Source organism: Globicephala melas, chromosome 15 (assembly GCF_963455315.2).
Source record: "Globicephala melas chromosome 15, mGloMel1.2, whole genome shotgun sequence".
Lineage (NCBI taxonomy): Eukaryota > Metazoa > Chordata > Mammalia > Artiodactyla > Delphinidae > Globicephala > Globicephala melas.
The window spans coordinates 10,236,751-10,254,253 of record NC_083328.1 but is presented as its reverse complement, the minus strand read 5'-3'; the positions used below and the strand labels follow the sequence as shown (position 1 = coordinate 10,254,253).

The 17,503-nt window shown below is 56.0% G+C and overlaps 1 protein-coding gene across 9 annotated transcripts in view; it reads left to right on the top strand.

Moving 5' to 3' along the window:
- The window catches only part of CASTOR2 (cytosolic arginine sensor for mTORC1 subunit 2), a 79,959-nt gene that overhangs the window by 34,639 nt on the left and 27,817 nt on the right, over nucleotides 1–17,503 (top strand). For all 9 annotated transcript variants that reach the window (XM_060284977.1, XM_060284976.1, XM_060284975.1 and 6 more), the window contains exons 2-7: nucleotides 1,550–1,620; nucleotides 11,087–11,280; nucleotides 11,966–12,098; nucleotides 12,615–12,738; nucleotides 13,468–13,578; nucleotides 14,057–14,139. In XM_060284977.1, coding sequence (XP_060140960.1) covers nucleotides 1,550–1,620; nucleotides 11,087–11,280; nucleotides 11,966–12,098; nucleotides 12,615–12,738; nucleotides 13,468–13,578; nucleotides 14,057–14,139 — 716 coding nt within the window. The remainder of the gene's footprint in view (nucleotides 1–1,549; nucleotides 1,621–11,086; nucleotides 11,281–11,965; nucleotides 12,099–12,614; nucleotides 12,739–13,467; nucleotides 13,579–14,056; nucleotides 14,140–17,503) is intronic.

Below are 17,503 nucleotides of genomic sequence, written 5' to 3'. Positions count from 1 at the left end.
AATCAGTAATTCAGTCCTTTCCGTTGCTGACCAGTATGCCCTGGTGTGGATGTGCCACAGTTTACCCAGTTCTCCCGCTGAAGGGAGGACATTTGGGTTGTTTCCAGTTCGGGGTGATTACAGATAAAAGCTGTAACCATTTGCATACCGGCCTTTGTGGGGCAGTATGTTTTCATTTCCCTTGACTGAATACCCAGGAGCAGGGTTGCCAGTGGTCATGTAGGTTTCACTCTATAGAAACCTGACAAACCATCTTCCAAACGGCTGTACCCTTTTGCAGTCCTACCAGTTCCAGCCGATCTCACTACTTGTGAAAATTTAAAGAATAAAGTGAAAAGGGTGCTGCGGGGCTTCTGTGGATAAGGCTTCCGTGTGGCAGGATGGCTGCCAGGAGAGGGGAGCCGGGGGGCAGAGATCCGCGGACATTCCGGCCACCCCCATCCCCGGCAACGCCGCATCCTCTTCAGGATCGCTTTCCCATTTTAATCTTCGTAGAAGTGCTGTTCGGGCCCTTGCCAGGCTTACTCGTTGGGCCTCCTTCTGTCACGGCTTCCTGTGATGGATGGGTTTTACACAGCGGGCATGGAGCCCGAGCTGAGCCCCGTACTTGAGATCAGCGACACCAGATAAATCAATGACCGTGGGCAGTTCCCTGCCCGCCGCTGCCTGTGCGTGCCGTCTCTCCCTGCAGCTGCGCCTGGGGTGTTCTGGGGGCCAGTCTAGCTGGATGGGGGACAGGGAGACGGGCGTTGAGGGGGTGGTAAGCCCCTCAGCTGGAGACAGCCTCAAAGCCCAGCCCAAGGGCTGTCTGGACACGTAGCCCAGCGTGTCTGCCAGGTGCCAAGAGCGTGCTCAGGGCTGAGACCGGCAGGGATGAGTTACAGACGGACCGAGTGATTGCCAGACCCTCCCTGGCCTTGGGAAATTGATGGTCCCATTGGGGGGAGGAAACGAGCAGCTTACACCCCAGGCTAAGCAGTATTACCAAAGGCAGCATGTGGCAGTTCAGGGATCCCTGCCACACAATGGCACAGACAGCCACGCCCCTCTCTCCTGCAAGGGAAAAAAGTACCCTAAAGGCTGGGCTGTCGGTTGGGTGATGCGAATTAGGCCGTAAATGACTGTGGGAGCTCTCGAGTTGGTGAGGAGAGGGGCCAGGACCATGGGCCGGGGACACGACACGGCGACAGAGGCCTCAAGGTCAGAATGTGTGTGGGGAGCCGAGGACACGGAAAACACAGTTCATCTGCATGCGCCCTGCCAGAGCTGCCCTTGGGCCTGTAGGGGACCCTGGAGGCTGGCCGGCTCAGGGGTCCTCAAAGATCGGGGGGTGCAGAGGAAACCGTCAGCGTCCCTAGGCCTCTCTGAGTCCTCCTGAATCAAAACGGAGGCAGTGGAGGGAGAAATAAGTAGCCCCCGAGCAGCCTGGGGCAGAGCTCTGGGTAAACCGGGTCACGGCGTTGGGAGAGGGGGCGGGGGTGAGGCGGGCGGCTGCCACAGGGTCTGCTGGGACTTACAATACCCCGTGTCTGTCTGTCCGTCCACCCAGGTGCAAGTTCTTCAGTCTGACCGAGACCCCGGAGGATTACACCATCATTGTCGATGAGGAGGGCTTCCTGGGTAAGTGCTTCTCTCCCCAGGGGCTTGGCTGGACTGGGGCCGGCAGTCGGTGCCGGCTGCCCACCCCCCTCCCCTTGTTTCTGTCCCCACCTGCTGGTGGCAGAGCTTCCTCCTGTCCTGTGTTCTGGCTGATCCCCTCCCTTTCTGCTCTCGAGACTTTTTCCCAGGAAAGGCCCCAGAGCTGAAAGGAGGCGATGCCTCCCCAGCCAGGAGCTAAAGCAACCAGGAAGGCAGGGGGCATGTTCTCTGGGACTCCTGCCGCGAGGGAGGCGCTTTCAAAACATCTTCAGTCCTTGTTCGAACAGGAACTTGCCCCAGTCACCATCCTTTTATGATTTTCCTTTATCTTCCTTCCATCTTTTAAATCGAGATAGAATTCACGTACCAGAGAGTGCGTCATTTTAAAATGTACAGCAGTTCCGTGGTCTTTGATATTCCCAAGGTTGTGCAGCCGTCACCACTATCCGGTTCCAGAACACTTCCGTCACCCCAGAAAGAAGCCCTGTCCCCTCATCCTCCACATCCTTTTAGTTTTATGATTGAAGTTCGTTATGTTTGTCCGGCTCTAAAGTAACAGTGAGTGTTCATTGGTGGCGAGTGCTGACCGATACGTATTACTTGATGCGAAGGTGTTGTGCTTGTCCTGTGATTATCAATGAGGAACTGAGAGTGGAGGCGGGGAGTCGTGGGTCCAGACTCACCAGCAGAGGAGCTGGGCCCCCTGAGAGCTGGTGGTCATTCAGAACTGCTAAGTTAGAGTCTTCCGAACATGTAGAGATAGCAACAAATCCAACAGTTTTTAAAACCCTAGCCCTACCCACAAGACAGCTACTGGTCACTTTTTTCGTGGTTTTCTTTCCAACTTTTCTCAGGCGGTCTGTTTAATTTATAGAAATGTTTTCACTTCACATAACAACAAAATATGCTGTGATATCACAGCCTTTCAGTAGCAGCCCTGGTTCCTTGCCCAGGCCCCTACGGTTGGAGCTGAAGTTATTTTCATTGTCCTCCAATGAGAAATTTATAAACTCTGTCAGTGCATAACATGTATTCTTAGGCAGGTTGATTCCCGAAACAGAGTCTGAGAAATGGCATTGTGGAGTCAGGAGTTGACTATTTTGTGGTTCCCGATGCGTATCGACCCTCTTTACTTTTACTGGTGAGAAAGTGAAGCCCCAGGAAGCGGCTTCCCAGCTACGCCCCGTTGTCCTCGCACGCACATGGTCTAGGGCACCGAGTCAGTATTGGGGACTGGGCTCGGCGCCCCACATCCTACGGGCCCCCCACGCCTCCAAGAGGGGGCGGCTGTGTGGCCAGAGCAGGAATGGGGCAGACCCCACTGGAGGCCCTGCCCCTTCGCCAAGGACACCTGTGTCGTCAGTCACTCACTCATTCATTCATTCATCAGAATTTTCTTTTTTTTTTAATATTTATTTATTCAGTTGCGCCAGGTCTTAGTTGCAGCAGTGGGGCTCATTAGTTGCAGCAGGCGGGCTCCCCAGTTGTGGCTTGAGGGCTCCTTAGTTGTGGCATGCCAACTGTTAGTTGCCGCACGCATGTGGGATCTAGTGCCCTGACCATTGGGTGTGTGGAGTCTTAGCCACTGCGCCACCAGGGAAGTCCCCCATCAGACATTTCCTGAGCCCAGGAACCACAGACCGGAATTTGGCCTTAGCCACAACTCACATGAAGAATGTCTGCTCAGGCAACCCAAGCACATGTTTATTTTCTCATGGGCATTCAGGCCTTTACACAGAACTGCTGAGAATCAGGGCACCTCGGATGTAGAAGGAACACCCCCAGAGTGTCTGTTCTCTGGGAAGGGATATTCTATCTAATCCACCTCCCCAGACCAGTATCTCTGACTAACTGTCTACCTCTGAAGGCAGCAGGTAAGAAAACTCCTTGAGCAGGGAGAGCGGGAGGCTGCGGGACCTGGGGAGCCAGTTTTGCTGGTCCTGGAAGGCTGTGTTTGCAGGAACTGTCTGTAACCAGGGAGCCGTCCTTTGGCTGAGCTGAGTGTCGGGTTATTCTGAGCCAGCCCCGGGGTGGGGGGTGGGGCAGTATTTACTGAGTACCTGCTGCGTGCCGGCATCTTGCTGAGCCCCGGAATGAGAGACCCCACCTCCGACCCTATGAACCTCAGGACCTGCCAGCTAATTACACCAGTAATTGTGGAGCTGCCATTGCGGTGGGTGCTGTGCAAGGAGGGTGTGGATGCTGCGAGAGCGAGTCACAGAGGAGGCCCCACCGTGCAGGAGACCCCACGGGAGAGGCCCTCGAAATAGGAAGCAAGACCAGAGCTGAGTCTTGGACCTCCACGCCCACCCCTCCGCCATTCAACATAGATTAACGCACTTTACCAGCCCTGCCGGTGCTTCTGTCTGCAGACACTGTGCTAAACACTGGAAACGACTCTAACGGTCCTCACTTTATAGATGAAGCAGCTGAAGCACAGACACGTGGTGTGCAGCCTGCCCGAGGCCTCGCCACTGGTGTCGTTTATGCACGTTTCCACGGGCCAGGCCCCGGACAGGGCAAGGCAGGGCAGACCAGGAGGTGTAAGGGCTGAGCCTCAGCTCCTGAGGGACTTACAGACCCTGAGGTTCCCTGGAACCATAAACAATGGAGGCGAAGTCTCGATCTGCCTCTCCCTGAACCTGAGTGGCTGGAACGGAGCCGGTGACAAAGGGGTCATCGGCTTACTCTTCAGTACAGGGTGGGTAGGACGTGGGGAAGCAGGTTTCAATTATTAGCCCAGGAGGGGCCCAGCCGCTCTGTGACTTCTGAGCCAGGGTCTCACTTCCAGGCCGTGACTCCTGGTCAGCACGTCAGGCTGCTTGGATATCCATCGTTACCAGAGAAAAAACTGTGTACATAGATTTAAGTAGTAAGTCTCTCTCACGCTTACACTGTGGAGCCACAGGGGAAAACCATACAAAGTAAGACTCCCGTTCCCCCTCCGCCACTCTTAACGGTTAACTGGAGCCCAGCAGAGGCATATCACCTCCTGGGATCATTCCAGTGGCCTGAAGGGTAGAGAGTGGAGACCCATTTTACAGGTGAGGAAGCCGCCATTTACGTGCCCAGAGTCGCCGTGAGTGACAGAGGGGCATTTGAAGCCGGAAGTGCTTTCAGGGTGGTTCCAGCCGAAATGAGGAGAAAGTGCTGCTGAGAAGTGGTGGTTCCCAGCAGACCAAGGTCACAGGAGCACCTGAGAAAAAGGGGGCAGGCCCAGGGCAGTCTGCTCTCAGAGGGCAGGATTTGGGGTGGGGTGGAGGCTGCAGTGAGAGGCAGCGATGCTGAGTTCTACCCTCGCACCTCGCTTCTAGGGGGGTTCTCTCAGGAGACTCCTCTTCGGAAAGGGAGTCTGGGCTTGTGGCTGCCCCGGTGGGACCAGGGAGGGATGCTGGCTGTGTCACACCCTATGAAGGATGGTGCCCCGTCTCCCAGCTCTGCACGTGCTGCTTCTCACCCAAGGGCTTCCCTTGGCCACTGTTGACATCAGCCAGGGTACATTGGTTATTGTTTGCCAACAGTTACCTCCATTGTGAAGCTTTTATGGTTAGAAACCAGCGGCTGTCTGCGATTCACGTGTACGTAAGATGCTGGACCTTTCCTGGGAGGGAGGGGCGATCGTCAGTGACATTAACCAGGCAGCTCCTTGTTGGTTGTGGAATTTTAGAGGCTCTTGGCTCAAATGGATGCTGTGTGTCTGTGTGGCCAACAGAAGGGAGGTGCGTGTGTGTATTTTGAGCTCTTACATATTTAATGAGCACTTACTTTGTGCAATGCTAGGTGTTCTCAGGGACCCAAAATAATGGGAGCAGCAGCGCCTGCCCTGACCTCTGGGTAGTTTTGCGGTTGGAGGGACCCAGTGCACATCGGGGGGCCCCCACCCGTCACAGTCCCCTTGTGTGTGTCGGTGTGACCTGTAGCACACTTGGGGCTTGGTGCCATGATTGGTCGAAAGATGGAGGGAGGAGGATGTCGAGAGGTAACTCCTGGCCTCACCCAGGGCTGAGGGGAAGACCCAGCTTCTATCCAGCCTCTGCTACCTTCTGGGCAAGTGGCTCACTGACCTGGGGCCTCCGTGGCCTCGTCCCTAACACAGGATCACCTCCTTCCCTCCCTCCGAGTTCTGTAAGGTGTGTGTGTGGCTGTATGACAGGCATCAGGGAGTCACGTGCCACCTCCACTTTGCGTGTCCACCAGGGCAAACAGTGCAGTGCCCATCAGCACTCCCTGCATCTCCCGCCTAGCTCTGAGCTCCTAACTTACTAATTCAGTAGTACCCCCAGTAGGGGTCCCCTCTGCACGAGGTCCAGGTCAGTGAAGGAGCTGGGATCCCAGTCGGGGCCAGTTCTTCACTGTGCCCTGAAGCCGACCGCTCCCTCCCGGTGAGCACTGATGGAGGATGACGCACACCTGCCTCTGGAGCGTCTCCCGCGTTGTGTAGAATAACAGACTGGCAGCTCAGCCTGGAGCTGAGATTACATCTCCCGGGATGGGAGGAGGGGTGGACCTTGAGGATGGGGTGCCTGCTGCAGGGAGGGCTGCTTCCCTGGAGAGTCCCCCGCATCACTCCCATGACACCTCAGCTCCTGCCCGCCCACCCGCTTCCCTCGACCTCTCCAGGGCTGCCTCGTGGCAAAGTCCTTCCCACGAGGTCTCCACATTCTACACCCCCAGGTGTGGATATCTCGCCGTGTTGACCTGTAGTGCACATGCTTCTTATCTTTTCATTCCACTCAGTATAATTTCCCAGGATCAGATAGCCTTCAAAAGTGTGTTTTCCCGATACCCTTTGTATTTTGACAGTTTTCAGACTTGCACAACCGTTGAGAGCCTACAATTAACACCCCTGTTCCCTCCACCTGAAACTAGACTTGCCGGCTGGTCACCTTTGAGGACAACTGTTTTCACTTCTTGTCCATAAACAGTGCACACATACATTTATTATTTAATGGACCACTTGAAACTAAGACCTCAGGACAGCTCACCCTGAATACCTGAGCCTGTATCAGCTGAGAATAAAAGCCCTCTCCTACTTACCACACCTACAGAATGAGACATTAATTGCAGAATTAATACCTACCATAAATTTTATATTCTGATTTCCTTCATGATTGGAAAATGTGTTTCATAGCTGAAAAACCTGCTTTTTAAACAGATGCATCGTATTCTGTCACAGATGAACTGTGGTTCATCTGCCCGGCCCTGGCGTTGACTTTTTTGGTAGCTCCCAGGTCTTTGTCTTAAATCCTTTTGGGTTGAACGTTCATACCCATAACTCTTTCTTTGTCCCATGTGTAACTACTCCTTTACAGTGAAACTGTACATGTTTGAACTCTTGATACATTTTTCCCCAACTTCTATCCAGAAACCAACAAAACTCCCAGCAGCAGCATTATAACAAAGGCTTTGGCACTTGGCAAGCCCTCGGACGCCAGGCACTTAGCTACGCACTCGATGGGGATTATCCCATTAAATCCTCCAAGCGTCTCCTGGAGTCTATCCTGATTTCATCAGACCAACATTTGAAAACTAAGAAACCAAGAGGTGGTGATTTCGTTCAGAGTCACACAGCCAGGACACAACCCGCCCACCTGACCCCAGGACTCGTGACCCCGCTGCAGGCAGGGTGGGAGAAGCCTGACAAACTCTGTCAGAGGATGTGACCACTTAGCACAGGGAACCACAGGTCCTGCAGCCGGAAACGGGGGACTCCTGGGGAGGTGGGGTGGGCTCCCAGCAACAGAGCTGCCGACTTAATTTCTGGGAGGTGGCAGGCGTCCTCAGCGACCCGCCAGGGAGCGTCCTCAGCTCTGATAGGCTATCTTTAGGGTCTTGGACGATGGGCAGTGACAGTATTAATAATCCCTTTCAGTCTTGGGATGTGTCTACCTTTCCTCTAGGGAAGAGCAAGCTGGCTCCCTCCTGGCAGCTCCTGGCAGCCCCGCCCCCAGCCCCGCAGCGGCACCTCGGGCACCCTGAGGCTTGCCCTGGGTGACGATGGGACCAGGCAGGCCTTCCCTTGCCCCCGAGTGCCAGGGCAGCATTTGGGGTCCCTGGGGCCAGAAGCAGCGAGCACTGTGGTCTCCAGCTGCTTTGCTGCTCTGACAAAGCTCACCCTTCTGGAAGCTTCAGAGAGGTGACTACTGACCCAGGGCTGACCTCCCTCTCAGTCCGGGCCTGCTGCTTGAAGCACCTCGGTGGGTTCCATCCAGGACTGAGAGCCGGGACCGGCGGGCAGACCCACCCCCGCTCACCGGCCGCCCAAACCCTGAGTAGCGTTTGGATTGAGCTGAACTCCTCTGGGCAGTGGCAGCCTGCAGGCTGCCCACCATCCCCCACCCGCCCACTTCTGTCCCCATTTCCGGTCGGCCTCAGGCCTGGGCTTCTCCGCGGGACCCGTCCAAACCCGCTGAGAGACTCCTCGGAGCAGAGCCTTGGTACCCTAGCACCCCCTAAAAATGCACATACCCCAGCGCTTTGCGGACTTGGAGGGAATGGCCTTCACCACTGTATCAGCAGCAGCTTCCCAGCAGCCTCTGCTGCAGAGGACGGAGCCAGGGTTAGAGTTTGTCACTGTCTGAGCCCAAAGCCTGTGTTCTTTGCCACCACCCTCACGTGCTCGCCGAGGACCCCACTGCTAAAGATCAGGCCCCACTGGATTGTGGAACTCAGGCGGGGGACAGAGGGCAGGCCTGAGGCTGGGGCAGCAGAGGCTCCACCTGCCAGGTGAAGGCCTTACAGGGCCAGTGGAACCACGGTGTCAGAATTGGGACATTGGAACCTCAGCTGCCCGGACCCCCCCGCCAACTTTACAGTCCTGAAGCTAATCCCTGCAAGAGGGGTTCTCGCGACACCCCACCACGGGCTGGTGGCGGGACGGGTCTGGACAGACGTGCCACGGTGCCAGAATGAGGTGCCCTCCCCATTTACTGCACTGTGACCTTGAGCCAGTCAGCTTCCCTCTCCGGGCCTCAGTTTCCTATTCTGTGAAATGGGGCAGGAACTGACTTCTGAGCCAGGTCTATAAGCAAATGGACAGCGTTCTGCACTGCTGGACTAAGAATTCAGAGAAGTTGGCAGTGTCTGGGGATGACGCTGGCTCCCCCGGGGCCCTCTGCCTGATCCTGGGAAGCCGGGTGCAGGAGCGTGGGATGATGTCGAAGGCCGCCCTCCACCTGGGGTCTGGCAGTGTGACCAAGCCCTGACCACAGAGACTGAGCTGGGGTGGGGGCGCGCGGGGGCAGCAGAGAAGGTCGATGGGTGGGGACAGGGGCCCGGGCAGAGCAGAGGGGCGGGGACAGCTGCCACGTCCCTCCTCATCCATTCTTCTGGAGCCTCCGTGTGCCAGGCGCTGAGAATAGCAGAAAACAAAGCCGTTGGAGACAACGGCCCCAGGGCGCTGGCGTGCCAGTGAGGCCAATTGTAGACTTGAACTGGCCGCTCACCCCACGCGGCCATGGGAATTTAACGGAACCAAAATTAAGTGCAACTTAAAATTGTATTTCTTCTGTAGCACTGACCACATTTCAAGTGCTCCGTTACCACATGGGGTAAGTGGCTTTGGACGGCGGAGGTATAGACCATATCTATCATCCCAGAAAGCCCTCTGGGGCAATGCTGGTTCCCAGCGGCACGAGGACTTTGGCTTTTACTCCAGAGAACGTGGAAAGCCACTGGGCAGTTTTGAGTCGTGAGGAGCTTGGAACAGGCAGGCAGAGGCAGGTTCACAAAAGCTGACATGGTCCTGATGTGTTAGCATGCGGTGATGGAAAGGACCCCTCCAGAATTTTCCTAAGATGGCTTTTGGGGTTCTGCCCTACTGAAAAGTGAAATTAAATTTTTTTATTAAGTATTTTATTTATTAGTATATTAAAATGGTGCTTCAGATGACAGACCATCAAGGCACCCTGGCCCTCGGTGGCTCCTGGGGCTGTCTTTGCTTAAGATGGCAGGGTTGGGGGCTCACAGCACTGCCCCCAGGAAATCCCCTCCATGGCCAGTTCCAGACCTCTTGGAATTTCAGAATTGAACTGGGACACTCAGTTCTGGGGAGCGTGTTTCCTCTGGCGGTCCTAGGGCTGAGAAGTCTCTCTTCTGACACCCCAGATGACAAGCGGAGAGACTAGATGTGGAAGCCTGAGATCAGGCTTTCCTCCTGCCTCCCCCACTCCCAAACCCCTTCCCTTCTCTGGGAAGCAGCCCACCTCTCCAGCCAGCCTGGCGGAGGACTGGCCCCTCTCAGCCAGCAGGGCCAATGGGCTCCGTAGGCTGTGGTTGCCATGACGACCTTAGCTGGGCAGGTAGGAGCCTGGTTGAGGCTTCCGGAGCCATCTTGCTGAGGCCAGCACAGCCCAACCCAGCTTCCCTCGGGCAGCATCATGATCATCGCAGCCCCCTTAACTCACCAGTGTCCGGCCCCCTCTTCTTAGCGACCCCCTTGCTGGGGACCTGGCCCTTCTTCCCATGTGGTGCCCAGCATCGAGCATAAGGGTCTGTTTGTAAGTCAGATCTGGGTTTGAATCCTGGCTCTGTTATTCCCTGTCTAAGTGATCTTGGGTAAGTCACCAGCCCCTCAGAGCTCTGGTTTGTCATATGTATGGGGTGAAATGACAGTCCTGGTACGGGGTGGGTTCGAGCAGGCGACTGTGATGCGTGGAGAGTTCCATGTGCAGCCTGTGCTCTGTTCTGTGGCTGCCTGTCCATGCAGCCGTGCACATGTGTGTACCATGTCCCGTGCACAGTCTCCCCTGGGTACTCTTTCTGCAGGACGGGGTGGAAGGATGGTCTTTGTGAGCTAGTCAAGGAGACTGGGCGATCACTGCCGCTCTGAACCTCCCCGACCCTGCCCCTGCCGGTGCCCCCGCCCCCAGGATCCCCAGGCTCTCAGGAGGGACTTGGGTGACAGTCACTGCCCACTGGAAGGTGGCAACCTCAGGAGGCCTTCTGGAGCTGAATGTGCTTCCAGAGGAGCCTGAAGTACAGGTCTAACTGAAGCAGGGAGGAAAATCCCGGGCCCCCCACCCTGTCTTCTCCTGGCCTCCCCTCTACCCCCCAGCCCCTGGGAGGTTCCTGGGAACCCAGTTTGAGAACCATGGGACCCGGTCCACCGGTATAAGGTGGTGATGGCAGCACCTGGTACCCAGAAAGGTAGTGAAAACCAGAAATAACAAAACTGTTACTGCTGAGTACGCATCACTTCACAGCTGGGGAAACTGAGGCCCAGCACAGATAAACCCCTTGTTCCCATGGTCCCTGCCCTACTGAGCTGCTGGGCACATCCAGAGTCCTGTGAGAGCCTTCCCTGCTCGGTCCTCCCCGGATGGGACCTTTAAGGACGATCTCGGCCTCCTTTGACAGATGAGGGCGCTGAGGCCCAGAGGGCGGGCTGGCCGAGGTCACACATCTGGGGCCCATCAGTCATAAGCCGGCCTTCTGTGTCCCCCTCCAGAGCTGCCCTCCTCGGAACACCTGAGTGTGGCCGACGCCACCTGGCTGGCCCTCAACGTGGTGTCGGGTGGTGGCAGCTTCTCCAGCTCCCAGCCCATCGGTGTGACCAAGATCGCCAAGTCGGTCATCGCCCCACTGGCCGACCAGAACATCTCTGTGTTCATGCTGTCCACCTACCAGACGGACTTCATCCTGGTGAGCAAGCTGCAGCCCACGCCCAGGCAACGTGGGCGCCCCCTCGGATGTGGTCTGCAGAGTTTGTGCCTCTCCCCGCCGGTTTCGTGATCAGCTCAGAGAGAGGTCAAGTGTACCTTAGGGTCATCAGTCCAGTGTCAGCATGGCCCTGGCTGGTCTAGTCCCACCCACTGCCTGCCCTTTGTGTGGACCATGCTGGGTTTAAGCTGGAGGCCAGGAAGTGAGGGCTGGGGGTGCGTGTGGGTGGGATGCCCCCCTCGCTGGATGTCTGGCTCCCCCAATCCCATACCCCTCCCCTGGGGTGGCAAGTGTGTCTGGCCATGGAGCCAGCGGCATTTCCTGGCTACCGTGTTATTCATGCTCTTCTCCCATAGGGCGTGGCCACCCTGGAGAGTCCTCCCAGGCCAGGGACAGGTGTGGCCACCACACACAAGAGGGAGTGGGGGAGTGGACCTGCACCTCCTAGCCCTCGGCACGGTGTCTTCTCCCCTCTGCATCCTCCCTGCTGCCCCTGGGGAGGCACATGCCCCTGGTCCCAGGCTCCCGTCCCCAACCAGGACAGCGGGAGGCAAGGACAGGGGAAGCTCGTTCTGGGGACAGAATCTCAGAGTGAAGGGGCTGGTGGCCCCAGGCCCACTCCATCCAGGGACCATGGTACACTCCCTCTTTGACTCCCCGTCCCCAGGTGCGTGAGCGGGACCTGCCCTTCGTTACCCACACCTTGTCATCAGAGTTCACCATCCTGCGGGTCGTCAATGGCGAGACGGTGGCAGCCGAGAACCTCGGCATCACCAACGGCTTCGTGAAGCCCAAGATGGGTGAGTTGCGGGAGGGGGAGGGTTGTGCAGAGAGACCTCAAGAAATTACCAGGTCCTACCCAGGGCAGCCCCATTCTCAGAGCATCAGTTGAGGGCCAGGCATAACACGGTACCACAGTCCTGATCAGACTCTGTTCCCAAGGTCTAGCCAGGGCAGTGGATGTGGATGCAGCCAGCAATGGCCAGAGACCACTTCTGACCCAGTCCAGGCTATCAGGCCAGGCCTCCCAGAGGCAGTGACTCTCAAGCTGAAGCTTGGAGCACAAGTAGGAGCTAAGCCCGGTGGTGAAGGTTGGGAAGGGCGTTCCAGGCAGGCGGCGTGGCATGTGCAAAGGCCCGGGGGCCTGGGGGTGGGGCTGGAGGCTGGAGAAGCGCCGGGCCAGGTCTTGCAGGGCCTGCAGCCAGCCTCCCCAGAGCAGCTGCTGGCTGACCCCACCCCTCTTCCTGGGCCCTCTCCTGCCCCACGATGCTCCTCTCCTCCCGGCCTCAGCGCCCCTTGTCTTTGTGCTCTCACAGTCCAGAGGCCCGTCATCCACCCACTGTCCAGCCCGAGCAACAGGTTCTGTGTCACCAGCCTGGACCCGGACACGCTGCCCGCTGTTGCCACACTCCTCATGGATGTCATGTTCTACTCCAACGGGTAGGGCCTCCTCGGGTGTGAGGGGCTGCTGGGTGGCCAAGGGGAGACACGGCTCTGTCTAGTAGCCCCAGTCTGAGGTGGGAGGCACAGACCTGCCCTGGGAGCTCGTTTGAGAAGCGAGACATGGCTGTACCCCAGATCCCCATTCTAAGAGGGGAGAATGGCATTCCTTGGGAACCCCAAAACCTGGTGACGCCCTAGGCCCACATGTGGATATAATAAACACCCCACTGTCACCTGAGCTCCTAGGGCAAGCCCAGTCATCCGAAGAGCTGCGAACTCAGGTTTTTTCATTTGGTGGGCAGCAGCTTTGCATTTTTCCTCAGGGCAGCTTGTAAGCTGTGGCCAGCACCACGTGGAGCGGGGCCAGGGGCCAGTGAGCTGGCAGTGACCATAGACTGTGCCCTGAGATGTGGGCCATCCCAGGGACAGAGAAGCCACCCCCAGGAAAGGGCAAGTGTAGCCTGTGCCGAGGGCGGGCTGGGACTCCAGAAACGCAAAGTGCGGTGCTCTTCTCTGTGAGTGCCGTGGAATCGTCCACACCTCACAGATGCAGAGGCCGACGCAGGTAGTGCCTCAGGGTCCACCAGCAAGGCAGGATCAGAGCCAGGACTTGGCCCGTGCTCTTCCCAACACCCCCAGACTGATGGGCGGGGCAGGGGGGCCTGATGGGGCTTGGGGTGCAGTGGGGGCCCCACTCCACCCCTCACCAGCTGCCCCGGCCCCCAGAGTGAAGGACCCCATGGCGGCCGGCGATGACTGTGGCCACATCCGCTTCTTCTCCTTCTCCCTCATCGAGGGCTACATCTCCCTGGTGATGGACGTGCAGACCCAGCAGAGGTGAGCCGGGCCCCGGCCTGGAGGCTTGTGATGGGCTTATCACCCACTCGGTCCTAATATGTCCCTACCCCAGCCCTTCATTGCAGGTGAGTGGCCCCGGCTCACAGATGACAGGCCACTCAGAGACAAAGGCCCCGGGTCATCCAGCGCCATCCAGTGCCGTTTGTCCCTCACCCCCCCACCCCTGTCTGGAGCTGGGGGGGGGGGGTACCCTGCCCAGCCTGAGCAAAGGGGGCAGTTGTTCCAAAGCCCGGTCCCAACCTTGCCTTCCTGCTCCCCCTACCCGCCCCCAGATGAGGAAGATGCAGAGTGAGTGCGCTGAGGGCTTGGGAGAGTCCTTGGGGCCCCTGAGCTCAGGCCAGACACCCCCTTGCTCTGGCCCTACATCAGTGCCCAAGGACAGGGAATGCTCCAGGGAGGGCTGGCAGAGGGAGCACCGTTAAAATCTGGGGATTAACTTCACTCGCTCCCTTTCAAGGTTTCCTAGTAATTTGTTGTTCACGAGCGCATCTGGAGAGCTCTGGAAGATGGTGCGGATTGGAGGACAGCCCCTAGGATTCGGTGAGCCCCGGGGGGCTGGGGCCGGCATTGCCGAGCGCCGGTATAGATGGGGAGACTGAGGTCCCCACAGCCCACGCGGTCCCTTGTCCAGTGAGTGACGGGAGGCATTGGCCTCGGAGGACGGAAGAGCAGCTTCAAGCAAAGCACTCTTCTCCGTCCCCTCCCCAATGAAAAATTAAAACCTGCTTCTTATTAGAATATTGGGAACATGATAAAAATAGAAGAGGAAAAAAAAATCTCTCCTTAGTCCCACTGTTGACAGGGAATGACTGTTGTCATTTTTAATGAGGTTTTTTTTTTTTTTTAACACAGTTGCCAAACAGCTCACAGTAAAACTCAAGACATCCCAGCCCCGCACCCTTTTCCCTGTGTGGTCACAGTGACCTGATCCCCCGGGAGAAAATTCACAGGAATCCCCCAAGACTCAGTCTAGCTTCAGTTTCCACAATTGTCCAAGCTGTCTTTGGTAGACAGTTTTTCCCATCAGCATATTCCAAGGGGCCACGGGTCTCAGACCTCTCGGTTAGAAGGGCCACACGGTACCGATTCTCCCGGCGCTGAGTGTAGGCTGCTGACCCCCTTGTGATGACTGCAGCGCGCTTTGTCTTGATGAGACATGATTTCTCTGGGCTAGACTTGTCAGACCCAAGACGTTGAACCCAGAAGAGGCTCTTGGTAAGTCACAGGACGTTTGTTTCGGGGAGCGCCCCTCAGCTGGCCCTGATGGGATCAGTAAATCCTGATTTCCCATAGACAGAGTGCAGAATGTTCCAGATGAAGCTCAGACTGCTCCAGGGGCCGTGGGGTCAGCCCAGGGGGCTCTGCTTCTGGGACGGGACGTGAAGGTGGCAGGGCATTTTGACCTGAGGGCCACAGGTCGGAGAGGGAACCCGGTTCTGCCACCTGCCTGTGGCTTTCTCTGGACAAGGTCGCAGATACACAGTAACTAGCAGGACTGGACAGCACCCCCTAACTTTGCTCACATCAAGGCCAAAGCCAGAGCCATCCCAGGGGCAGGACAGGGGGCTGCTTTCTGCAGTGCTAGGAAATGTACACTGAAGGCTCCTGGTCCAACCCTGGGCTCCAGCCTGTCTCTCGGGGCCACCTTCTCCACCGACCCCAGCATCTCTCCCACCCACATTTGCTGCCCAGTTTGGGGCCGTGGGGATATGGAGACCCAGTAGCCTAGAGGCAAGTTCGCCAGTGAAGGAGGCTGAAGGAAACCAGGGTGACCTTGGCGCTTAACCTCTGAGCCTCAGTTTCCTAGTCTGTAAAACAAGGATGATGGTACATCCTGCTTCAGGGTGGTGCGAAGTCCTCCATGACGTGTCAGTTACACCGGGTGCTCAGCAAGCAGCAGTTGCTGTCACTACCACATGTAAGGACGTGTAAGGCTTGGAGAGGGTTGAGGAAGGGAAGGCTTCCCAGAGGAGGTGGCCCCAGAGGTGGCCAGTGGATGTTAACCCGGCTGACGGGGAGGAGAGGGCGGCACCAGCAGAGGTGGGTGTGACGCAGCGGTGCCTCTCCACAGTAGAAACAGTGGAAAAGAGCCTCACCAGGTCATCACAGGCAAAGGGGCAGGCGTCACTGGAGACTCAGAAGCAGGAAGTTGTGCATATCAGTTTATCTTTTTTTTTTCTTTTTTTACTGAAGTAGAGTTGATTTACAATGTTACGTTAATTTCTGCTGTACAGCAAAGTGATTCAGTTATATATACATATATATGTATTCTTTTTCATATTTTCCATTTTAGTTTATCACAGGATATTGACTATAGTTCCCTGTGCTCTACAGTAGGACCTTGTTGTTTATCCATTCTGTATGTAATAGTGTGCATCTGCTAACCCAAACCTCCCACTCCGTCCCTCCTCCAGCCCCCTCCCCCTTGGCAACCACAAGTCTGATCTCTATGTCTGAGAGTCTGTTTCTGTTTTGTAGATAGGTTCATCTGTGTCATATTTTAGATTCCACATATAAGTAATATCATATGGTGTTTGTCTTTCTCTGTCTGACTTACTTCGCTTAGTATGATCATCTCTAGGTCCGTCCATGTCGCTGCAAATGGCATTATTTCATCCTTTTTTATGGCTGAGTAGTATTCCATTGTGTATATGTACCACATCTTCTTTATCCATTCATCTGTCAGTGGACATTTAGGTTGTTTCCATGTCTTGGCTGTTGTGAATAGTGCTGCTGTGAACATAGGGGTGCATGTATCTTTTCGAATTAGAGTTTTGTCTGCGTATATGCCCAGGAGTGGGATTGCTGGATCCTATGGTAATTCTATTTTTAGTTTTTTGAGGGACCTCCATACTGTTTTTCACAGTGGCTGCACCAACCGTGTGGGAGGGTTCCCTTCTCTCCACACCCTCTCCAGCATTTGTTATTTGTAGATTTTTTAGTGACGGCCATTCTGACCCGTGTGAGGTGGTGCCTCATTGCAGTTTTATTTGCCTTTCTCTGATAATTAGTGATGCATTTCAGCTTATCTTTTTATCCCCAGCTTTGCTTCAAAGTTTACCAAAATACACTCAGTATAATAATATTACAGAAAAAAGAAAGTCAGGTTGAAGGGAGAATCGAGGTGGGATAGTAGATGAGACTTGAATCGTCCTACCATCTGCAGTTGCCCTGGGCTGTTTTGAGTGGCCTCACGGGCGGGCGACAGGGGACACAGTGTGTGATCTAGCAGGCAGCAGCTGGATCTACCTTCCCGGGATGTGGAGGGTTTTAGCGCCAGGCTAATAGCTATAAATAGCCCTGCAAGAAAAATAACTTGAGAATCTGAAAGATTCTAGACTGGCGAATTCCATATGTTTTAGACCACGGTTTGCAGGAAATACGTTTTCCATCACAGCCCAGCACACGCATACACAAACAACTCTACGGTTTCACGAAACTGCACTCGCTCTGGTGCTGAGCTGTTTGCCCTTCCCTTTTCTGTTGTCATTTCATAAAACACTGGTTACCAGCCTTCTAAATTGATGTCCCCAGTGGGTCACCACCCACGGTTTGAAAGGCACCATTCTAGACCCTAATCTCCTACCCGCACCCCCCATCCCCTTTACAGAACTGCAAATGAATGTGTCTGTAGCGAAAGAATCTTAGGACACAACCGGTCTCCACCACATAACAGCACAGACGGTCACCAGAAGTGCAAGCACGAGGCCTGTGCAGCCACCAAAGGGGCCCATGGGTCCAGCCAGGAGCCCCAGGAGACCAAGCAGGAGACAGGAGCTTGAGAGACCTGCAGGGTCATGTCTAGGTCCCAGGGTGGGCTGACAAGCAGGACCAGGGCCGGGGAGTGGAAGGGTGCCGGGGAGGCTGGGGGTGGGGGAAGGGTGAAGCCCAGGTTGCTGATGCC